Source organism: Onychomys torridus, chromosome 7 (assembly GCF_903995425.1).
Source record: "Onychomys torridus chromosome 7, mOncTor1.1, whole genome shotgun sequence".
NCBI classification, from domain to species: domain Eukaryota; kingdom Metazoa; phylum Chordata; class Mammalia; order Rodentia; family Cricetidae; genus Onychomys; species Onychomys torridus.
In genome coordinates, this window is record NC_050449.1 from 42,018,680 (window position 1) to 42,042,963 (window position 24,284).

The 24,284-nt window shown below is 42.6% G+C and overlaps 2 protein-coding genes across 3 annotated transcripts; one reads left to right on the forward strand and one right to left on the reverse strand.

The window, feature by feature from the left end:
- Window positions 1-411: 411 nt before the first annotated feature.
- On the reverse strand, window positions 412-7,377 carry Rbm7 (RNA binding motif protein 7). 2 transcript variants are annotated; one of them, XM_036193373.1, is made up of 5 exons: window positions 7,163-7,375; window positions 5,851-6,013; window positions 5,104-5,191; window positions 2,757-2,847; window positions 412-1,693 (listed from the first exon to the last, which is right to left on the reverse strand). In XM_036193373.1, the coding sequence occupies exons 1-5, from the start codon at window positions 7,256-7,258 to the stop codon at window positions 1,337-1,339; spliced, it is 795 nt and encodes a 264-aa protein (XP_036049266.1). In that variant the 5' UTR covers window positions 7,259-7,375; the 3' UTR covers window positions 412-1,336. The 2 variants fall into 2 exon arrangements, with proteins under 2 accessions (XP_036049266.1, XP_036049267.1); XM_036193374.1 differs by having other exon boundaries at window positions 1,587-1,693; window positions 2,753-2,847; window positions 7,163-7,377.
- On the forward strand, window positions 7,370-7,996 carry C7H11orf71 (chromosome 7 C11orf71 homolog). Its single transcript, XM_036193375.1, has one exon. The coding sequence runs from the start codon at window positions 7,590-7,592 to the stop codon at window positions 7,944-7,946; it is 357 nt and encodes a 118-aa protein (XP_036049268.1). The 5' UTR covers window positions 7,370-7,589; the 3' UTR covers window positions 7,947-7,996.
- Window positions 7,997-24,284: the final 16,288 nt, after the last annotated feature.

Sequence of the window (24,284 nt, forward strand, 5' to 3'; positions counted from 1 at the left end):
CTGATGACCTGTGGATTGACATGACAGTCCAAGCTAAATTACAATAAAGTATTAAGTTTCCTTGTAGAGACTTAGAAATATCAGGCTTATTGGAAATAAAACTGCTTAAGCAAACAATTTCTTTAAATAAACAAACAAAACCTTAACCTTAACCTATGCCAAGGGAGGACACAGAGCCTGGACACTTACAACATCTGGGTGTAGAAAGCAGACAAAGGAACTCATGTTCACAGTGCTCTACACCACATGTAATATGTCTATTTAATAAGTCTAGCCACACTTCAAGGCAAATCTACAGAAGATGCTGTAAGATGGACAATCTTTACCAAAGTGTGAACCAACAAGATTCAAAGCACACTGCTAATTTACTGGATAGACCCAACGTCAGTGATGCCAAAATGAAGAGACACGTTCTCTTTGTATGTATTTAATATATTAAAAAGGAACATAGTATAAATGCTGTGGTATAAAGAGGATCCACATTTCTCACAGAATAAATTCTTAAAAATGACTTGCAGTGAATGAGCAACAGGATCTTGAAACATGGAAGTTTTGTTAAACAAAATTTCAAAATTATAATCCCACATTTGCCATTTTATCTATGTATTAAACATTGTTGTTTCTCTAAGAATTTTCATCAACACTCTTTTTATGTAAAAAATATACATGTAGATATTTAACTTCCTGAGTGACTAGTCATACATCAAATATAATTTAATGAAACAATTTTAAAGTTCTTAGAATGAACTTGTATAGAATTATAATGTATGTTTAATTGTGATAAAATTCAAGAGCATACCACAGAATTTGTACTTCAATTCTGAGTTAGAAAATATAATTTATTCCCAAAAACCAATAAACTGTTTTAAATAAATTGTTAATAAAACAATCACTGAGAAGTCCTATTTTCTCATTTATTAATAAAATGCAGATAGTCATTTCAGACTACCAACTTGGATGTTTCCTACTATATACACCAAAATGATTTCATTACCAAGAAATTTCTTGCAACACAAAAGGATGAAATAACTCAAACATTTGCTTTATAATCAACCAATCTATACAGTTCATCTTTCCTAGGCTGAAATGACTGGATTGGTGGCCCGTTCTCTTGCATAAAATCCTGCTCTTCTGAAACCCCGAGGGAAGGTACTTAAGTAACAATGTGGAGCCACAGTTCCCAGTTCTGTATGAACTGCTGCTGGGTTCAAAAAATTTTTTCAAAGACAGGTGGAAAATTGTGGGGCTACTGTGTACAGTTTTTAGAAATACTTTCAGAACAACTTAATTAAAAGGGCCTAAAATGGCCCTGTAAACAATGTCCTTGGAATGCTTGTTAGTGTCGAGATGAGGGCCATTTCCCACCTCTACTACTGTCTCTTCTGTTATCATAGTCATGGCTCCATCCATTATGATTCCTGTCGTCATAGAAGTAGTCCTCTCGGCCTCCTCTGTAATGATAGTCAGACCCATGATCAGAGCGCTGCTCACGGCTGCAGTGTCTATCTCCTAGGTAGGGGTGAGAATTCTGTCTTTTACGCTGTAATGACAGTGCATCTTGGCGCCACTGGGAGCTGGAAGACTGGTTAAAGGTATGAGCGTGTGATTGACCTGACGGCGAAAATCCCGACTGATCTGCACGTGGAGAACCAAATTTCCCAACATATGACATCTGTCTGAAAGCACTGTTCATCTGAGGGAAGAAAAAAAAATGTTAACTGTAATGACTTCTTAATAGCAAAGCCAATGTATCATTTAGTCAGTCAATGATACACAGAATAAAGGAAAATCAAAATCACCCTTGCCCAGATGCATCCCAAACTGACTGTAATTAAATGTGGCCCAATACCAAAGTTTCATTCATCTTGAGTGTCTACTTACAGATACTTGAACATAAATACTACTTGCTTCCAAGAATATAATAAAAGAAAGACATCACTCAATATGACCATACTATGAATCACTGTAAGAACTCATGAAGAACTAGATCCTCACTAGGAAAATCTTTATGAAGGTGGCATACAATCTGAGTGCTAAGAAAATAAACTGATCAAAAAGAGACCATTTTTCTTGGCATTGGTGGCACACGTCTTTAATCCCAGCACTCGGGAGGCAGAGCCACGAAGGTCTCTGTGAGTTCAAGGCCAGCCTGGTCTACAGAGTGAGATCCAGGACAGGAACCAAAACTATACAGAGAAAGAAACCCTGTCTCGAAAAAAACAAAACAAACAAACAGAAACCACTTCAAGGGATAAAGCAGCATACAGCAGAATCCAGAATGGTCTCTGAGAAAGACAGCTACAGTAGCAGAAGAGGTCCTGCATCTTAGAAGCTGTTAAGGGTTGATAACAAAAGCTGTGTGGAGTGGCACACACCTTCAAACCCAGCAATCTGGAGGCAGACGCAGGTATAGCTCCGTGAGTTCAAGGGCAGCCTGGTCTACGGAATGAGACTATCTCAAAAAAGAAAAGAAACATCAAAACAGCTGATTTGAGTTTTAGGGTAGATCTCATGATATTACAAAACCACTTCAGGTAAGTTGGTCTAGAAGATATATGTTAAACTGTAATGATCATGTTAGTCTAAATATTTGACACAGTATTAAGAATTAAAATAAAAACAGTTAATTTATGTCTAAAGGACATAAAGTAATAAAACTGACTGAGAAGTGAAAAGTTATCTGATGTAACAGAAATACTTTAACTCAAGTATGACTTTATCTTAGCAACACAATTGGGAAAAAAAAAAATGCCTACTACTGCTTGCCGCTGATAATCTTCTGGAGAAGAGAAGGACCTCTGGACCATCTGTGCTGATGGAGTTACGTTACCCACCATCCTTTCATAGCTGCAAAGAGAAAGCAAGAATGATGAGTGGTCATTCTTCAACAGACTCTCAACACCAGTCACAAGTAAGACAGTTCTCAATGATGAAAATGATTCAGACAAGTACAGTTGTCTGTTAGATGTGTTAGATGATTGAAATAGCTGGAGGAAAGAAAGGGCAGTCTACTTTAGGTTGGCTGATCAGGACAGCCTTTCTGAAAAGGAGATATTTAAAGTACAAAGTGAGGAATGTGATTATCTGGAGGCAGAACAGGTCCTAACTGGGAAAAGCTAGTTAGAGAAGTCAAACTAGGAGCCCAGGAGCAAACACAGTTCTGAACTTGATGATTTCTGGAGACACGACACTGTTTTCCTCTTGCATAACTATGGCACCTTCACCAATATAACCTCAGACACAAAGACAGCAAGGCAATGCATTGGTCCTAAGCTAATGCCATCGTTCAGACAGAGATTTTATCTTCTAGCTATAAATGAAGGAAACAGAGTAAAGAAACTGTAAATTTTAACTTGAGCAATTAGGTAGATATTTCTGAGACATCAAATTGAAAAGGTTTGCACAATTAAAAAGGTTTTGCACCATGTTTCCTCATCTTAGTGTTGATTAGACTCAGTGGAGGTAGAAAAAAACAAGGGGCGGGGGGTTGGGGATTTAGCTCAGTGGTAGAGCGCTTGCCTAGCAAGGGCAAGGCCCTGGTTCCATCCTCAGCTCTGCAAAACAAAGCAAAAAACCAAGGGGCTCTCCTTTAGCTTTTCTGGGGGTCTCAGAGGAGATCGTGTGTCCAGATTCTAAGAGTACAATTTACTTTATGCCAGCAGCATATTAAAATAATCCACCCTAGCCTATGGTTAAAGTTAAAAGGAATGACAAGAACTTCTAAGGGGGAGATCTTTGTTCCACTTAGGATGCCTGTGACTGTTCTATGAAAGTGGCCAACTAAGTGTTTAAACACCACTAATTGACTTCAGCTGGCAAAAGAGGTCACACGGAGATCAGTGTTTTTGTGCTACTGCTTTTTATAATTCCTCCTTCCAACACTTCTCTTCAGAGCAGCCATCCAATTCTCTCTGGCTTTGACCCAACAACAGCCCCGCCCAGTCACCTGCCAATGGCTTCCTAATCGGCGTCTCTGTCACTACTGTCACTTCTAACACACTCTCCTCCCACAGCGACCAAGAACTCTCTAAACTTCGGACTTTGTATCACCAGTGTACCTCAACTATTTTAATGCTTTCTTCCTGCTTAGAATAAAATCCCCCCAGAACTTGATTGTAGCCCTGAGATGCTTACTTAGCTCTTCTGTACTTCGTCAAAATTCCCTGCTGCCTTCATTGCACTGGTTTCTTTTATTCCTCCCCCATCTGCATCATCCCCTGCTGTTAAAACTCTCTCAAAGCACTTTCTACATCTCTAGGGAACTAATTATAGTCATTAAGCAAGTAGCCACAAAGTACATGTGTTCATCTAAATCTGAAGCTCCACTTGGCAGTGTACCATACTGTGGCTTGATCATACCAACCAGGCTTAACTTCACACATTGCTTACAAACAGCTCAAACTTGGGCAAGTTAGCCAAAATTAACTTTCTGCACCAAAAGTAGAGATAAATCCTATTTCATAGTTGTTTCGAGAGCACGGAAAGGCTTTGGTGAGGCATCTAAAACAAACAAATTGAGTTAATTCAGTACTATCTCTAACCTTCAGTAGCTACAGGGATTTTAGAGACCATTTTATTCAACTTTCTTTCCTCACAAAGGATAGGACCAAGAGAAATGAACCTAATGACTGTACAATCGGCAGAGGTAGATTTACACTCCAGTTCTATTAATTCAGTCCAGTAGTCAATATTCACTAATCAGTATTTTTAAACAGTAAGAAAAAAAAAACAATTATAGGGGATAAAGTTACTATAAAGTTAATTTGAACCTTTAAAAGATGGGGGTGGGGTGGGGAGTGCACACTATACTACCATTATGATAAATATCTTTTGTTTCACTTCCATCTGTTTATGTGGGTGGGACATGTCTTTACAAACACATATGACGGATTGGGGATTTAGCTCAGTGGTAGAGCACTTGCCTAGCGAGCGCAAGGCCCTGGGTTAGATCCTCAGCTCAAAACACAAACAAACAAACAAAACAAACACATATGACTATAGTTGTATTTTATTTAGTGCAAAAGAACCAGTCAATCGTGCACTGAGATCATTAACTCAAAAACTTTCTGATAAATGACTTTAATAGTGAGTGAGAAACAGTACCTGTTAGGAGATGTGGAGGTAGGGCTTAAATTTCCAACATGATGCTGGGGATATGACATACTGGCATCCTGAGAGGCGTGACTACTCCCTAAAATGAGGTAATTTCAAAAATTCTAATTGAAAACCAAAAAGCCCAACAACAATTTGAAATGTCTCCTCCAGTCTAAATTACCCCCAAAGAGATAAATAGCTTAAAAGCCAACACCAACCCCCACCCTCAAACTAAAACAAAACAAAACAAACCACCACTCAAATTGTTAGACTACTTCACAGTAATACCAGAAAAAGAAAGCATTCCAAACAAGATACTAACTACTTAAAGCAGAAACAGCAATCTGGCCACGGTATTCTGATCCCCATACTATAATGTATGACTGGATGAGTGGAAAGCCTTATCTTATCCTCACAGAAGAGCAGCAATAAAATCAGTATTTGTAAATCACAAAGTAACCAGGGAAATAGCAAAGTTTCAAGTATTCTCATCATCATTAACTCCCTATTCCTAATCTTTAAAACAGAAGTCTGGTACAGAGTCAACAACTACAATCCCAGCACTTGTGGGGTAGAAGGATCAAGAATTCAAGCCAGACATGGCTACACAGTGAGCTAGCCTAGAATACCTGAAAGCCTGTCTCAAAAACCAATCAACCAACCAAACAAAAAAAAAACCCTGAACAGTAAAATAGAAAGCAAAAGAAAAACAAACAATCGCCCCTCTCCCTATTACCACTATACCTGAGCCATTACCTGATCTAAACTGAATTTTGATAGGCCTCCCGAAAAGTTTGATTCCATTGAGAAGATTCATGGCGTAAGGAACGGACACTTCGTGTTTGAAATTCACAAATGCAAACTGTTTCAGTTTGCCATCTTTATCTTTTGGGATTTTCACCTTTATTACTGGCCCAGCCTGCAAAGAAAAGTATTCATAACTTAAACAAGGCAATTTCAGGAAAACATTTGAATTTCAGAAATAAATGAGATTGCAAGCCTGTCACAGTGGCACATGCCTGTATTGTCAGCAATCAAGAGGTGCAGGCAGAAGGATCAGTTCAAAGTCAGCCTCGGAGTCCCAGGCTGCCAAGGCTACAGAGACTGTCTCTTTGTCTCAAATACTATAAAGAAGAGAACACAAAGTTTTAAACAAAAGTATGTAATCTAGACCTCATTGAAAACAAAATGTCCTGACAGGGGCCAGCCATCTACTTTCCTTTTAGTAAGGATAACAATTCTAGTTCTGACTGAAATCGAGATTATTTGGGGAAAGTTTTTATTATGTTATTTATAATATTTAAAAGAACAGAAAGCACGATACTGTATTTACATCTCCCATAACTGCGTGACGTCTTAACAAAGCAAACAACAGCTGTCATTTCCTCGCTGCATGAAAAAAGAACATTTACAAGAGAAAGCGGATTTTCTTCGACTGAAAAAATTAACTTCCGCCATCGAGCGATCAAATAAACCCAGCTATTGAGTCATGAAGCAGGAAAAGGAGAGGATAGGTCGAGTTTTTCGGACTTAATAAACACGCCAATGCTGCTTTCCTACGTTAAGCTTATAGAGTTTTTAAAACACTTTAATGAGCCGGGCAGTGGTGGCGCACGCCTTTTATCCCAGCATTCGGAAGGCAGAGCCAGGCGAATCTCTGTGAGTTCAAGGCCAGCCTGGGCTATAAAGTGAGTTCCAGGGCAGGCTCCAAAGCTACACAGAGAAACCTTGTCTCGAGGAAAGAAAAACAAAACAAAACAAAACAAAAAATCACTTTAAAGTCTGCAACATCATACGCAAGTTAAGCGGAAATAGAGAAAAGCGGAAACGTGTGAGACGAAGCAAAGGCCAATTAACTCAAAGGGGAGGCGAGGTACGCAGGACAGGGAAAACAATGCTGAGATTCCGCCTCGGGTCTCTGGTCCTTCACCGGGGTGGAGACGCAGACACCCACATCGTCAGACGTCACTTTTGGCCCGAACGCCCCGGGGTTCCGGCCCGGCGCGCTCCGCTTCTTAGCGGGGCCCTTGAGTGGCCCCGCCGCCCTAGGACCGTGCCCGCGCCTTACCTGGTGGAACAGCTCGAAGAGGAGCTCCTCCGTCACCTTCGTCTCCAGGTTGCCCACGAACAGAGTGCGGTCGGCCTCGGCGGCCGCCGCCCCCATCTCCGCGTCGCTTCCAGTCTCGGGCCTAGTCTGACTGCTCACGGCCAGCCAGCCGACCGACCGACCCGACTGCGCACTCTCGGGAAGACCCGCGTCCTCTTGTTCAGACGTCACGACGTAAACGCCCTTCGCGCGCGACCGCAGGCCGGCTACGCATGCGTGCAGGAGAAGCGCCCCGTTTCCGGCGGCTGCGTCTTCCGCCGCTGCACTAAAAATGGCGGCTGGGGTTGGTAACGGTTGCTTCCGACGCGGGCTGGAGTGATCTGCGGCGCTGCCGAGGGCCCAGTGTGGTCGACGTTCGTCAAGCAAACACTGCGGGCGGTGTTTGAAGATGGCCCAGAACTCGGTGTCGCTGTCGGCCGGCGATCAAGCCGACAGGGTGGCCTACCGGTCCTCCCAAGGAGATCTCAGCCCGTCTGCATTGGCGTGGGCGATGGTCTCCGGAGACAGCCTCCTGGTTACTAGTGTTGATCCGAATCAGCCAGGAGGACCTCGGCCGCCAGCGCGACCCAGCGTTCGGACCGACAGACGTCGAATGCCCGTTGGTGGCTGCAGCCGTAGCCGAAGCCGCCAAGGCAGATTCTCGCCTTACCCGATCCCTGGCGTCAAGCTGGACCTCTTAAGAAGTGTGCTGCAGCAGCGTCTGGTTGCGTTGGGAAATGCCCTCGCAGCCCGGATCTCAGCGTAGAACGAGTGCCTCCCCTCACTTAGCTTGCAAACAAGGCTTCTCTGAAATCATGTGTTGGTGTAGCGGCAGTTTTATTTTCACTGATATCTTCACTGATGTGGGCAGTTAATGTAGCCCAATTTAAGAAAAGTTTAGCCCGGCGTCGTGACACTCCTCTTTAATCTCAGGACTCGGGAGGCAGGCTCGAGTTCCAGGCCAGCCAGTGTTACATAGTTGGGAGCATGTCTTAATATCGATCCATATGGGGCCAAGAAGAATGTAGGAGGGATTTTCTAAGTGACTGTGAATGTGGTCTCTTGTCGTCCAAGGCGTGCCGGGACATGCCATGTGTTAAGGATGGTCTTGAAATCACCCTGTCTACTTGCCTGTGCCTCCTAGGTGCTGAGATTTACAGGCGTGAGCCACACATCCGACTTGAGTAACAGTTACTCAATACAGAATCCAGCAGTATCTGATTTCCACAAACCTCCCAGAGTGATTACTCTTGAGGCTTGTAACTCAAGTGTTCTTAACTGCCTTCCTCTTTACCTCAGACTACCCTTGAATACCTGTTGGTGAAAACAAATGTCCTTTATCACACTGTTTTATCCTTACATCTTCTCTCACCACCTCACATTACCCCTACCCCCACCCCACCCCGTGCTCTGTTTTTTACTAATGTCTATAGTCTCCTAATTTTTCCCCCCAGGGTCACACTCTGTAGCCCTGGCTGTTCAGGAACTGACAAACATGACTGCCTCTGCTTCCCAGGTGCTGGGATTTAGAGGCGTGCACTACCAGACCACCAGGCCTGGCCAGACCTCAATCTTTTTTTTTTTTTTTTAAAGATTTATTTATTTATTATGTATACAGCATGTGTGCCTGCAGGCCAGAAGAGGGCATCAGATCTCATTACAGATGGTTGTGAGCCACCATGTGGGTGCTGGGAATTGAACTCAGGACCTCTGGAAGAGCAGCCAGTGCTCTTAACCTCTGAGCCATCTCTCCAGCCCCAAACCTCAATCTTAAACATGCTAAAAACAAGTACTATTCCAAGTTAAGTCAATGTGCATACTCTTCCAAAGACTTCAAATGAATCGTTATATGTGTCATGTCATAACTCCCAAGTTTATTAGTGTGAATCTGCTGTCACAAAATATGCTGGTGGGACTTAAGGCTCCATCACAGTCACCTCTCATTTGTTCTGCTCACTATGATCACTTGAAATCTTTTGTCTTTACTTTTTGAATGCTGGAACAGTTTTTGTTTTGTTTTGTTTTTTGTTTGTTTGTTTTGGTTTTTCGAGACAGGGTTTCACTGTAGCTTTGGAGCCTGTCCTGGACTAGCTATGTAGACCAGGCTGGCCTCGAACTCACCTGCCTCTGCCTCCCGAGTGCTGGGATTACAGGCGTGTGCCACGCCCGCCCGGCAAGTTTTTATAACTTACTTGACAGGGCCTTTCTGTGCTGCCCAGATTGGTCTAGAATTAGAAACCCTACCTAAGGTTTCTACCCAGTGATAGGCGTGTACCCAGCAGCAGGTGAACTTCACACATCCCTGTCCTCAAGAGCCATGAATGCATTCTAAATGGAGAAACTAATAGGCAATGGCCACACTAGACTGTTTATTGTATATAGTAATGCCATTTGGTATTGATTGTGATGGCTTCCCGTGATAACTGTTATCATGGTTCTCTTAGGTGGCTGATCATTTTTATACTGTTCCCCAGAGTAATATTGGGAGGAAGTTTGTGGGATTTTTTGTTTTTGGACCCTTGTCTACTCAAACTTACTTAAAATATTGAGATAAAGTAAAATCACCACAGTGATTGTTATAGAACCACATCTTAAGATGAGAATTTCAATAGAGTGGTTAATATGGTGAGACGAAACCATGCCAAAGGAAAGATGCTGACAGAATTAATAATATTAGCTACTTTTAATTGAGTGCATGGCATTGTGCTAGAGGCTGTTGATCAGTAGGTTGTGCTGATTGAATTATTCTGTGCATGCTGTTGCCTGCATCAGGCATCAGGCACTTAGAATTAAATAGTGAACAAGATACATCAGCAGCTTTGCTCCTACAGAGCTTTATAGTGTGTTACTTGATTCTCACAGCAGCCTGTAAGAAGTAATTTTGCTGCTGGTAAAATTTGGGGTAGTCCAAAAGTAAGGTGGCTTGTAGAGTTTGTAGCCTTTCAGCTGAGGTCCTTTATCTGAACCCCGCAACACAGACACACCTTAGAGTAGTTACTTTGATAATTTTTTGGAAGATAATTTGTAACAAAGTATCCCAGATACCTAAAAGGAAGTTAACAGAGCTTTAATCGAAACTCACAGTTGAGAAAAATTCCATATATCTACATGGGTTTTAGCCTGGGGAGGGATAGTGAAATGAAGCTTGAAAAAATAGTGCAGTCCTAAAATGTAGAGCTGTCTAATAGTAGAAAATGCCACCTCAAAAGGCAGTAAGTTAGCTGCCAGAGAATTCACAAGAGGCTGAATCCTGATTTCAGCAAATGCTTTTGTGTGCAAAATAGGGCTAAAGGGACTTCAGGTCTTGCCGTTTAACATCTAATTCTGTACTAAAAAGACATTCTGTTGAAGTTAGACATTGGGAAGTAGGGATTAAGAAATTTTATGATTAAAAAAAGGTTAGTACCTTAGCAAGCGAGGGCACTAGATAGCTTGAAAGAGGGTAATTAAAGACAATGGCAGGCCAAGCGCTCATCACCTTGGAGGTGGTTTAGCATTAAATTGTTTCTGGAACATACTCTGAGGTTTGCAAATGAAGAAAAAAACCTGTCATGAAAACCTAAAAGTGCACTTGGGCAAGGGAGGGCCTTCAGGGAGTTGATTTCATTTCTGTTGTGGTGTGTATATGGTCATCAGGAGTCAGGCTCTGGTTGAGTAATAGTGTTCACAAGGATTGTTGTGTTTCCTTTGGAAGGAAGGGTGTCTTCACGGAAACTCCATTATTTTACGTGAGCATCAATGGATGCCCAAATCCTTGTTCTTAGTATGTGCAGAAGGGTTGGAGGGAAGCAGGAACCAACATAAACCTTTGGAGTTACCCGAAATGGACAAGTAAATGTCCCCAAGAACAGACCTTATCTTTAAGGTACTTCACAAAGTGAGTATCCTTGCGGTGTTACTAATGCACATGCTGACCCTATACCACGAGTTCAAAGAATAGTCTTGGGAGTTAGCAAGTCTTTATAAACACCTGGGGCTAGGCAGCCGGATAGCTTGTGTTGAAGTGGGCTCCTATTAGCATGCTTTTTAAAATTCTAAAACCATTCAAGGTATTAAAAGGAGACCAATGGAGCCATTGAGAGAAGGTAAAAGCTGTGGAAAGCCTGAGACCTGAGTCCCATCCCTGGATACCACAGTGAAAGGAGAGAGCCTGCTCCCAAAAGTTGTGCCAAATAAATACTAATTGTTTGTAAAGGAGACCAGTGAAGGGACTAAACAAAGGAGAGCGATGAGACTAGATGGTATTTACACAAGAGTGACTGTAGAAGGGAACGGGAGGGAAGGAAGAAAGGGAAATACTACAAAAAAAGAGTGCTCCCTGGAGACCCCAGTGTCTTTCCAGCTGTCTCACACATTCAGTTCATTTGTTCAGATCCCATTAAGATACATCTCTGGAGACGGGTGCTGGTGACCCAGGCCTTTAATCCTAGTACTCAGGAGGTAAAGGCAGGAAGATCTCTGAGTTTGAGGCCAGTCTGACCTACAGAGTGAGTTCCAGGAGAGCCAGGCCTACACAGAGAAACCCTGTCTTGAAAAACAAATACATCTTTGGTCTTTTCAATTCTGTAAAAAACTGCCTTTTTCTTAGCCAACTAAATGCATAATGTTGAATATGGCTCCTCAATACCTGACCTTACTGGCTGTCCCTGTTCATTTGCAAGGTCTTTCTTCCTCAGCTAATCTCCATAATGTGTATTTGTTGTGTCTCCGTGATGGCTTCCCTTACTTGACTTGTATTTATCTAGATCACTCTCCCTCTTCCTCCCTCCCCTATCTTTTCACAACTACTCAGTGTTTCTCTAAGTCTGTCCTCGAGTCCTTCATTAGAAATAAAAGCGACTACTTTGGAAGTGATACGAGGAAACTGAATTTGGCCCGTGGCACATGCTTTATGACCTTAGGTAGCCCAGTGTGTGACAGCATGTTCAAAGTTCCGATGGCTTCTTCAGAGGAAGGCGCCACTTTTCTTTATTTGGAGCGCTGTTTGACAGCTTCTCTGTGCATTTGACTTTCGCATCCTCCCTCTTAGAGAGATCCTCTTCTGTAAGAACTGAAGACAGTGCTAAAGCTTTAACTTTCTCATAGATTGAAAATTATAGAGTGGGGAAGATTTTAGTAAGTTTCCAGAGTGTTCTTAGGCAAATAGTTTGGTCATCAAGGTACAGAAACCTGAGCTGTTCTGCACAGGATTGACCTATACCTGTCAATGTCCTGGTGGGTGGGTAGGAGGGGACAAACATGTCACTGCAAATCCCCTGACACAGGATGAAGACTGATGTACTAATGATAATGTCTCTTCATGTAGACAGATAAGTACAGTTGTTTCTTAGAAATACTATTTTTTTTTTAATAATGGTTTAGTTGGATTTCTCCCTGGAATATCTAAGGGCAGCCCTCCTTTAGTAGGCATATCTAAATCATAGAAAAATATTTTGTTTTTGAGTTCCCAAATACTTCAGAGTACCTGAAGCATGGTGACTAAGAATTGCACAATCCAATATACATACTTGTGGCTTCCCACTTCACTTCTGCCTTATACCCAGCTTCCCTCATCTCCCGAATTAGTTCACCCTTTTTCTCCCAATTAAACTTAATCAAGATTCCGTACATTGTAAAAGCCCATTTAAACCAGGCTAAACAGGAAAATACATTAATTTGCAGAGTTGGCAAAGTGTGTAGCAACTATCTCCCCTCCATTTTGCTTTTCCTTTGTCTTGGAGCCCACCCTTCATTCAGTTATTTGTCATGATGCTTCACAGCCAACTCCAGGGACAGATATAATCTGTTTCATCTAATGTAACTTACCTGGAGGCATTCAACTTGCCTATGTTTTTTATACCTATAAAGTATGTTCAAGAGGAAATAGTGTTTGTTTAATGAATGAATAAATAAAACTTCATAGACAGGCTATTTTTCCTTAGATTCAAAACTGAAGAAGAAACATTTCAAGAAGTCAAGGGCAGTTTTTTTTTTTTTTTTTTAATTTAGCATGTGTGTGCAACACTCCATGGCAGCTGTGTAGAGGTCAAAGGCCAACTATCCAAGTCAGTTCTGTCATACCTCATGGATTCTAGAAATGGAACTCAAGTCATTAGGCCTTGTGTATGTTGTGCCCAGGTCATAAGACCCCCAAGCAAGACCACCACAGAGCCAATATCTGAGGCAAGCACACAGAGGTTTTTAATAACAAGCTTGGTCCCTGTCCAACATCTGACACAGTGGGTGGAGGAGAATGGCCCCAAGCACTCACTTTAAGGGGTTTATATGGGAAAGGTTTACATGCAGTTTGGGGTTGGACAAGGGGGATAGGGTGAGGTAGTTCTTTGAAGTTACTGGCTGAACTATAAGCACGAGGTTACTAATGGCTAATAGGATTCAGGGTATCTATAGAGACATAAATTTTTTACTCCCTTTGTCCTGCTTTCACTGAACCCAGGATATACACATTCAGATTTATTTCTGTGGTCCTGCTCTCCTCTGAGGTTAACTTCTGGTCAGTTGGGCCCATTATTCCCCATATCTTGTTTTGCCGAGTCCAGGATACATAGATTTATTGTCCCAGCCCTACAAGTTCAACTTCTGGTCACTTCTAAAACTGCTGGTCAGCAAATACCTTCGGAGGAGGGGAGGGGGAAGCATCTATCAAGATGGCTACTGATTTTTTGCCCTTTCAGTGGCAAGTACCTCTTACCTGCCAAGCCATCTTGCTAGCCACAAGGACAGTACTTGTTAGCACCTTAGTCTAAGATGATCTCACTGGAGTAGATGTATATAACATTAAGGAAAACTGTGCTTTAAGATTTGCTTCACCGGGCGGTGGTGGCGCTCACCTGTAATCCCAGCACTCGGGAGGCAGATGCAGGTGGATCTCTGTGAGTTTGAGGCCAGCCTGGTCTACAGAGCGAGATCCAGGATGGGCTCCAAAGCTACAGAGAAACCCTGTCTCAAAAAACAAGACAGAACAAAGATTTGCTTCAATTTTCTTCTGGGACTGTCATACAAATTTAGATCCTAACCCAAGATTTCAGCTGACACTTATGCACGGGAATATTTGAGGCAGGTAATATTTTCCTTATTTGTACTTATTTAAAAATATGACAGAGAGCTGGAGAGATGGCTCAGCTGTTAAAGGCTAGGCTCACAACCAAAAATATAAAAATATGGCGGCATGTAGAACATGCCCAGAATAGATGATTGGTAAAGAATGTGGGTACTCACTCCACTCTGTGTTGTTGCTAGCTGCTTCATAGAGGTTGCTATATCTACTCGTCACAATCGTCCTGTGATGGGTTGGCAATTTTTTTTGTAAAGAGCCAGTTAGAAAATATTTCAGATATTGTGAGCCAAGAGACAAAGTTAAGGCCCGGGTAGATGTAGAAACAAAAATGCTAAACATATAGCAAATATTCCCTGTCTTTAACAACTAGACTCTGATACTTAGAGCCAGCCCAGTGACTTGTAATGATTTATACAAATATCCAGATTTTGATTTCCCATGACAGGAAGGACAAATGGTGCCATGGAATTTTTTTTTTTTCCCCGAGACAGGGTTTCTCTGTGTAGCTTTGCTCCTTTCCTGGAACTCACTTGGTAGCCCAGGCTGGCCTCGAACTCACAGAGATCTGCCTGGCTCTGCCTCCCGAGTGCTGGGATTAAAGGTGTGCGCCACCACCTCCTGGACAGAATTTTTTACTTAACAAGCTAGTGATATGCCAACCTCTTACCTGACGAGCTAGTGCCCACACAACAAGGCCAAATAACTGTTGCAAAAGGGTTCCCATTTTCCTTCAAGGTGCTCCCTCTTCTCTCTCTCTTAGATTTTGCCTGCTGTTTCTGTCTCTCACAATATATGTTCCTTATTAGCACTTTCATATTATCTCTGATCTGATGAGGATTTATACCCCTGCACTTTTAGCTCATTGTTCCCAACGGGACAATGGGAACTTACATAAGAAAGAACGAATTTCCAAAAAATTATTCTGATGAAATTCAAAAATATAAGGGTAATTGAGGGACTGGAGAGATAGCTCAATGGTTTTAGGAGGGCTTGCTGTGCAAGCATGAGGACCGGGGTTCACATCCCTAGCACCCACATAAAGCTGAGCATGGCTACATCGTGGGCACAGATGGCAGATGACAGAGCATGCTGACCAGCCAGCCTAGCTAGAATCCAGCTTCAGGTTCAGTGAGAGGTTCTGTCATGAGGGAACAATGTAGGGCGCAATGAAGGAAGACACATAACATCTGCCTGTGGCCCCCACATGCACACATACAAGTAATTGAGTAAAACTTACTGTAATTCTAAGAAGATTAAATTCTTGGCAGGGATGAGGGGCAGCGAACAGCATTTCACTTACCTGGAGTTCAAAGTTGTGTTCCTTATAACATCAAATCAGCAGCAAACGCTCATCTGTTAACACAGAGTTTTAATGAGGTTTTATGTATTTCATCTTTGAAAATGTCTTTTCATATAGATAGATACTGCCAAATACTGATAAGAATCTCCAAGCATATGGTTTAATTGAGTATATTCATTGCTTGGAAAGCACTTAGACAATACTATTAAAGTCCCTCTCTTGATATTTGCCTTTCAGCCTGTCATTACATTGCAGATTAATTGCTTCCAATTGACATTTAGGTGGAAGATCCTCAATTGCACAGTTAAATGACTTTTGAAATATGAAAAAAATTGTGCTTTCATTCGAATCCATAAGATGCTGTTAGATTCTAGTTGCAGCACAGAAAATAAGTCTACTGAAAATCAGTATGGCTATAAAGGCTGTAGCTTGTTCTGACGGCACAAGAAGAGAAGTGTCTGGAACTGTTTGAGATTGTTGTGATCAGTCTAGACTATTAGCTGTTGGTTTTGTTTGTTTTTGTTTTGACGTTTACATATGTGTGCCTGTATGCAGTTACTCACACCATGTGCATGCAGGAACCAGCATAGGCCAGATGAGTATGTCAGATACTCTGGAACTGGAGGTAGAGGCAGTTGTGAGCTACCCCATTTGGGTGCTGGCAAGCAAACCTGGGTCCTATGAGCCATCTCTCCAGCCCCTAAGACTGTTAGCTGGTGTTGAAAGGGCTTCACTGCTTAGCTTTAGCTTAGAGACACACACAGTCCTGTAGCAGAGACTTCTTCTAAAGCCAGTCACAGCTCCAAGTCTACCATTGTTGAGGGTAGTTTTCTGCACCACTTAAAACATACAAACCATTCTTAGCCGGAAGACTGGTAAAACTGGCAGAGGCTTGTGTTTAGTATTTGGGCTTTGGTTAGCAGAGAATGTAATAAATCTCTACTAAACTGCCCAAAGGCACAGGAAGTATTTAGTGGTAGAGCAGGGGTTGAAATTTGATCAGGCAGCCTAACGTCAAAGCTAATTCCCTTGGTTACTGTGTGATATGATTTATTGTCTCATGGTAGCCAGTAGCCAAATTCTCATGGAGGTTTCTCTCCTAACATTCTCTTTTCTTAAAAACATGAATTATGCAGCATTTAATACATGTAAAAGAGGATGTGTATACTGGCCAGTTTTGTATCAACCTGACTCAACCTGGAGTCATCAGAGGAAGAAGCCTCAGTTGAAGAAATGTCTCCATGAGATCCAGCTGTAAGGCACTTTCTCAATTAGTGATGAATAGGGAAGGGCCCAGCATACTGTGGGTGAGGACATCTCTGGGCTGGTGGTCCTGGGTGCTATAAGAAGACAGGCTGAGCATGTCAGGGGAAGCAAGCCCACAAGCAGCACCCCTCCATGACTCCTGTATCAGCTTCTGCCTCCAGGATCCTACCCTGTTTGAGTTCCTGTCCCGACTTCCTTCAATAGTGAACAACAATATGGAAGTGTAAGCCAAAACACCATTTTCTCCTGAACTTGCTTTTTGGTCGCAGTGTTACATTGCAGCAATAGAGACCCTAACTATGACAATGAGTAAAATGCAACCAGAGTCCATGCACTTACATTATTCCTCATTTTAAAGAACATGCTTTAGAAATCCCTCTTTAATATTCTGTGATAACCAGCTTGCATCTCCTCCAGATACACACAGCCACTATGAGAAATTTTTTATATTCCTTTGTTTTATTATTTTTTACTTACTTTCACTCTATGCATATCTCTTAAGTATATTATAAAGTGTTTCGCCTCTTTTAGTTCCCTCTTGGTTTGTTGGTTTGGTTTTGGTTTTTTGAGACAGGGTTTCTTTGTATGGTTTAGGTGCCTGTCCTGAATCTCGCTCTGTAGACCAGGCTGGCCTTGAACTCACAGAGATCCACCTGCCTCTGCCTCCTTAGTGCTGGGATTAAAGGCGTGGGCCACCGCTGTCCAGATTGGTTTGTTTAGTGTTTGCTCTTCTGGGGATTAGATCAGCTCAGATAGCAAAGGTCTATGTATACAACTGCTATGATCAATAGCGGACATAGTGTACAGAATAATGACCATGTCTAAACTCTTCTTAGGTTATCCCCTAATTCAGCATCTCTTAGGACATACTCCCTTCACATCTTCTACTGCTTTTGTTTTCCCAACTCATTAACAGGCCCTCTGTGGCCAAAGTCAAGAGTTGGCAATCATAGGCACCAATTTAAATATTTTCTAATAAACTCCTCTCTTCCTCTCTGGTAACTGTATAACTAGGCACAGTGAAATTCTTTTTGTGAGTTATCTAGTCAGATCTGCTCTCTAACAATATTTCACATATCAGTTATTATCCACAGTCCACTCCACTTTAGGCAAAGTGGAAGATGCTGCCACCTCACACAGGCTTTCAAGATTGCTTTTGTGTAGTTTATTCTGGAAAATCTGCCAAATTAGAACATACTAGCAATTTTGAAAGGAATCCAGTATGTTGATGTGGGAAGACTGTGCATATAAATTCTTTAATTATCTCTCCTTTGGCTTAATTTTAGCTTTGTGGAGTGAGAATAGATCTGCACTTGCTCTGCTGCCATCAAATATTATGGCAGCTCCAACTTGGCTCTCTTCTCGGACCAAGCTCAGAGCAATACAACAGTACTGTGATGTGGACACAGTTTCGCTGCTAAAGCCATCCATTTTAATAAAGTAAAGGTCTAACCCATTGAGCCTGGTTGAATACAGCTGTTGCATTGATCCCTTCTGGCGCTACAGCTTCTGAGTTCATTTCCTTAATCACATTTTCCATACGGGTAAGAGCATGAAGCTGCTATCTTCCAGCATGCATGCATTCTAATTTCAGAATTTAATCAAATGGAACTGGCTTCCTGACAGAGTAAACAGAGCAAAATACTGTATCCAGACCAGCTGCCAAGCTAGCAGCCTGAATTTATTTTCCCTTGCTTTGCAAAATGCATCTTAAATTTTTGAAAACATAGTCCAGGTTTAAAAAATTTAGCATTTTTGGATCAAGACAAGTCACCTCTAATATTCCACCATAAATACATCCATTAAATTGCAAAAGTCAGGTAGGCAAGCTAATCCTTTCTCACATGCCCATGGCTGCGGAAGAAAACATACTGCTTTTTCCTCTATTGATCACAGCAGTTGTATACATAGACCCTTGCTATTTGGGCTAATCTAATCCCCAGAAGGGCAAGTATTAAATAAACAAACCAAGAAGGAACAGATAAAATTTCTAGGGAAAATGTACATAATCCCATGAACACAAAATTTGGTGAATAATTTCAGGGAGTCTGGGAATCACAAAAAAGCTTCTATCCCAAACACTACAGCCACTCCCTCCCTCCCTCAGCATCTAATTCAAACTTTCATTTGAATGAACTGAAGGGATTATGACCATTTGTTTTTGCTTTATAGGTCATTTGATAAAATTTGTTGTTGCTATTTTGTTGGGTTTTTGTTTGTTTGTTTGTTTTTGAGACTAGGATCTGTGGCGGTTTGAATGAGAAATGGCCCTCATAGGCTTGGGTATTTGGACACTTGGTTCTAAGTTGACAGCTCTGTTTGGGGAGGTTTAGGAGGTATGGACTTATGGAGGAAGTATGTCACTGGAAGTGGGCTTTGTGAGTTCACAGCCCGGCTCTAGTTCCAGTCGATTCCCTCTGTTTCATGGCTGGGGTTGAAGATATGATCTCTCAGCTTCCTGCTCCTACCAATTACTGTCACAGCTCCCCACCATGACGGACTCTTATCACCCTGGAACCATAAGCCAAATAAACTCTTTCTTCCATAAGTTGCTTTTGGTCATGGTGTTTTATCATAGCAACAGAAAGTAATTGATACAGAGTCTTGTCAAACTTATTATATAGCCAAGAATGACATTGAATGTCTAATCCTACGGCATCTACCTCCAGAGTGCTGGGATCACAGGTGTGTACCACCATTCTTCATATCATGTAGAACAAGGATCAAGCACATGCGTGATGTTGTGCATACTAGGCAAGCACTATAGTGAACTATGCAGCCACTGAAGATGTAGTTCAAAGTAGCTCTCTTACATGGTGTCCTTTTGACATTGTTAGTCAAATGAAACATAGCTTAGGGACTCAAATTAATGTCAAATATTGGACTGTCTGAAAACACATAGTTTATCTTAAAGATAAGACCTGAATAAAAATCCAAGAACGTTCTGATTTAAGAGTGCAAATTGGTTACTCACACCTTTTATTATACGCTTTTGTTTTCCAAGAAGTAGCAAAGTCTGCATTCAAATACCTAAACCCAGTTTTTGAATTTCATTTGTGAGTGTGTGTACACGTGCACATGCCAGAGCACATGTGTGAAGGTCAGAAGACACATTCTGGAGTAAGTTATCTCCTTCCACTGTGGGTTTTGAGTATTGAACTCAAGTTACTAGGTTTGTGTGGCAAACACATTTTTTGCTTTTACATACCAACCACAGCTCCCCCATTTTTTTTTTTTTTATTTAAAGAATTTTCCTTCTTGCTTTTAAATTAAAAAGTAAGCCAGTAAGTCATTCCATTCTATTCTTCACCACGGCATTTTATCTTTTCATTTTTTTTTTCTTAACACAGTCACAGGAGTAACGTGAGCACCTTAGGTGTAATGGGTTAAAAATAGGGTGTCACAATCTTCATTTGAAGAGATCCCTCCAAGAGTTCCGGATCTTACCACAAGAGCGAGAACAGCACTGATGCTCTTTTAAAAAGACTGATTTGGAGCTGGGGATTTAGCTCAGTGGTAGAGCGCTTCCCTGGGTTCGGTCCTCAGCTCTGGCAAAAAATAAAAAATAAAAAATAAAAAGACTGATTTATTTATGTGTGTCTGTGAGCATATGCACATGTTTTCACAGAAGTCATATGTCTGTTAGATCCCTCGATGTTTGCTGGATGCCTGGCTTGTTACCTAGGTGCTGGGATCCAAACTCTGGTCCCATGATTGCTGGCCAACATTCTTAACCACTGAGCCTTCTCTCTAGCCCCTATGATGCTTCCTGTACTGTACTGCAGAAGCTCCAGAACCATAGCTCCGACACCTAGGACACAGTATTGTTTGTCTCAACACCACTACCTTTTCCGAATTCTTTATCTATATTGGATGTAGGAAACTAATTGGCATATTTTATAATGTAATTTCTTTATTGATTCTTCAGGAATTTTACACCATGCACCCCAATTCTGCTCATTTCCCAGTCCCCTTACTTCCAATCTTCACCCTTGCGGCACCTCCAAAAAAATGTAAGAAAATTAAACTCCTCCCCCCACAAAAACCCAAAACCCTCTTCTCTCCTCTGTCTTCTTCACCTTTCTGATACCTCATTTGTCTTAGTATCAATGGGAGCCTCAGTGTGTCACACAGCATACCCTCTTGTCCAATCAGCTTTGCCTGAAGTACTCATCATCATTGGTATAGTTCAAGGCCTCTGATTTCTGGTACACCATCATCACTGAACCCTCACCAAAACTCCTCTTGAATATTCCAAAGCCTCCTCAAATCATGGAGATCCTGCAGATATCGTTCCAAAGGACCAGTCCCTTCACATGCTCCAGTAGGTCATCGATGGGGTAGACGTAGAGTAGGCCAATCCAAAGCCCTAGATGTGGGCCTGGGTGGTAGCTGCACTGGTCAGTGTGGGCCATTGGAGCTATCCACCTCAGGCAAGGGTCAAAGGCAGCTCTACTATGTCCATGCCATCCACGCTAGTTCTCCCATGCCTGTGGTGTGGAGTGGGGCCATCTCTCCTGAATATGAAGGGGCAATACTCCTATGTTCAGGACATAGGGGCCAGCTTCCCCATGAGGGTTGGGGCCAGCTCTCTTGCTGCAGTGTCCAGTGAGGACCATTGAAGGGTGGGGCCGGCTCAGCATAGCTCTTGAATTTCATCATGCATGGTTTCTGTGGCCTTCTGTGGTCACACTAGTTAGCATATGTTGTGTCTTTTAATTTTTATAGACAGCCTTCTAGAAAGAACTTTGCCTTACTTTATTTTCCACTTCTGTAACAGAATTCCCAAACTGAGCATTTTATGAAGATTTATACATGTATTAATTTACTTGTTTATCCCAGTTGTGAAGCCTGGGAAGTCCAGCATCAAGATCCTGCAGCTGGTGAGAGCTTTCCTGTTATGCCATGACACAGAGGGAGGTATCATGTGGCTAGAGGACAAGTGTGTAAGCTCAGGTTTGTCTTCTTTATATCAAGTCACAGATCCCACATTCATGACTTCATCTACACCTCTCCAAACAGCAACATCATAGGAATATGGTAGTTTAGTTCCCAGCACTTGAACTTTTGGGATGCACTGCACTGTCTGTATTTCCATCTGATAGAGCAGGAAACTGAATCATGAAGTATTTAACCTAGATTGCTCATCTAGTGAGATGACATGCTGTGATCCAAATCTACCTCCACCTCTTACAGGGCTCATTTCCGGCTCCACCTCTTCCCTGCCTCTTTCAGGAAACACACCTGCACCAAGCTGCAGCCTTTGTGATTACTTTGGTCCTCATGTTCTCCTGATATAGAACAAGAGGAGAGCATGAGACTGAAATTCAGTTTATCTCTTCCTCTTCTGGGGCCATCCAGAAGGCTCAGAGAGCAAAGCATTTGCAAGCCTGGCTACCTTAGTTTGATCTCAGGGGCCCACACTGTAGGAGAGAACCAACGCCTCTATAGATGTGCCGCTGTGTATACATACCCACATACATACATGCACACGTAAAATAAATAAATGCAAAAAAAAAATTTATTGTTTTTTGAGACAGGGTTTCTCAGAATAGCTCTGGATGTCCTGGAATTCACTCTATAGACCAGGCTGACCTTGAACTCATAGAGATCCACCTGCCACTGCCTCCAGAGTCCTGGGATTAAAGGCATGCACCACCACCACCACCACCACCACCTGGCATGTAAATTTTGTTTGTTTGTTTTAAAGATCTTCCTTTCCCTTCTAAAGAAGTGAAAGACACTCACCTCAAAGAAAGGTCAGGCAGTCATAAATCAGAGGTGTAGTAGTAACTTCCCTGTGATAAAACAGCAAGATCAAGGCAACTTAAAGAAGTTTATTTTGATTGACAGTTCCAGAGGAATGGGAGTCCAACGTGGTAGGGAGGCATAGCAACAAGCTGCAGCCACGGCAGCAAGCAGGAGCAGCAAAGCGGAGAGCTCACACTGTAAGAACAAGGTGAAGAGAGGTGAGGCTTTACATCCTCAAAGCCAACCCCTCAAACACATCTCCTCCAGCAAGGCTGCACCTCCCCATAACCTCCTCAAAACAATGCCACCAACAGGGGACCGAGCCTAAAGGGAACATTCTCATTCAAAGCGCCCCAGGAGAAAGAGCTAGACTCTAGAGAATCTATTGCTGGAGAATTTAAATACAGACCAGGAGCCCACACAAGCACAGCTTGCACAAAGGGGAAGAGACAGGCAGGTGCAAGTGCACACCTGGGTAGCCTCAGCTACTTGGGAGTTGGAGGCAGGAAGATTGCTTGAGCTCCAAGTCAACCTGGACAGCATAACAAGACCCATCTTGGCAGAAAAAGAAAAGCAGAAATTAGAGAAAAGGAAAAGGACTCTGTTTCTAAAACTGCTCAGAGACTGGCCTTGCTTTGTGTGACTACTGCATAAGCCCGTGCACGCCACAAGAGAATCAGAGGGAGTCTCTGCCCCCTGCCTGGTTGGTAGCGCACTGCACTGGCAGAGCACTCAGGCTAGAGTTCTGCCTTTGCTTCATTACTGAGAGACAGACACCAGTGATGGAGCTGGGAGAAGGAAGTCCTGCACACAGCCTAAGTCCTGTTTCCTGTTTGTGCCATTTTCTGGTGCATTGTCAAATTCTGGCTTTCATAACTAAAGCCTCAGTTTCCCCAAGCTATAGCCAGCCAGGGATCAGTCAGTGTGTATGCCTCCCAAAGACATCAGACAGGAGCTGACCGGAAAGTCTACATGGTATCTCAGGGGCTTTGTCTCCTTCCCAGCAAAACTAAGGAGCTTCAGCATTCCTACACAGTGGACTAAGGAATGGGCTGCATCTGCACTCCCTGTTTCAGCCAGGCTCTCTATTGCTGCAATGAAACACCATGACTAAAAAGCAAGTTGGGGAGGAAAGGGTTTATTTGGCTTACACTACCACATTTTAGTTCATCACTGAAGGAAACCACGGTAGGAACTCTCACCCAGGGCAGGAACCTGGAGGTAGGAGCTGATGCAGAGGCCAGGGAGCGGTGCTGATTACTTGCTTGCTCAGCTTGCTTCCTTATAGAACCCAGGAGTACCAGCCCAGGGGTGGCACCACCCACAGTGGGCAGGCCCTCCCCATGAATCAGTAATTAAGAAAGTGCTCTACATGCTTAGCTGTAGCCTGATCTTATAGAGGCATTTTCTTAGTTGAGGCTCCCTTCTCTCATAGGAGTCTAGCTTGTGTCAAGTTGACACACAATGACTCAGCACACTCCCCTTGTTGGATTGTCTAGAGGATTGTGGGAAGAAATACACTAAAATGAAGATTTGCTCCACCAAAAAAGAGTCACTGTCTTAGTTGGGTTTCTGTTGCTGTGAAGAGACACCATGACCTCAGCAACTATTGTACAGGAAAACATTTCACTGAGGTGGCAGCTTACAGTTTCAGAGGTTCAGTCCACTATCATGGCGGGGAGCGTGGCAGCATGCTGGCAGACATGGTGCTGGCTACATCTTGCTCTGAA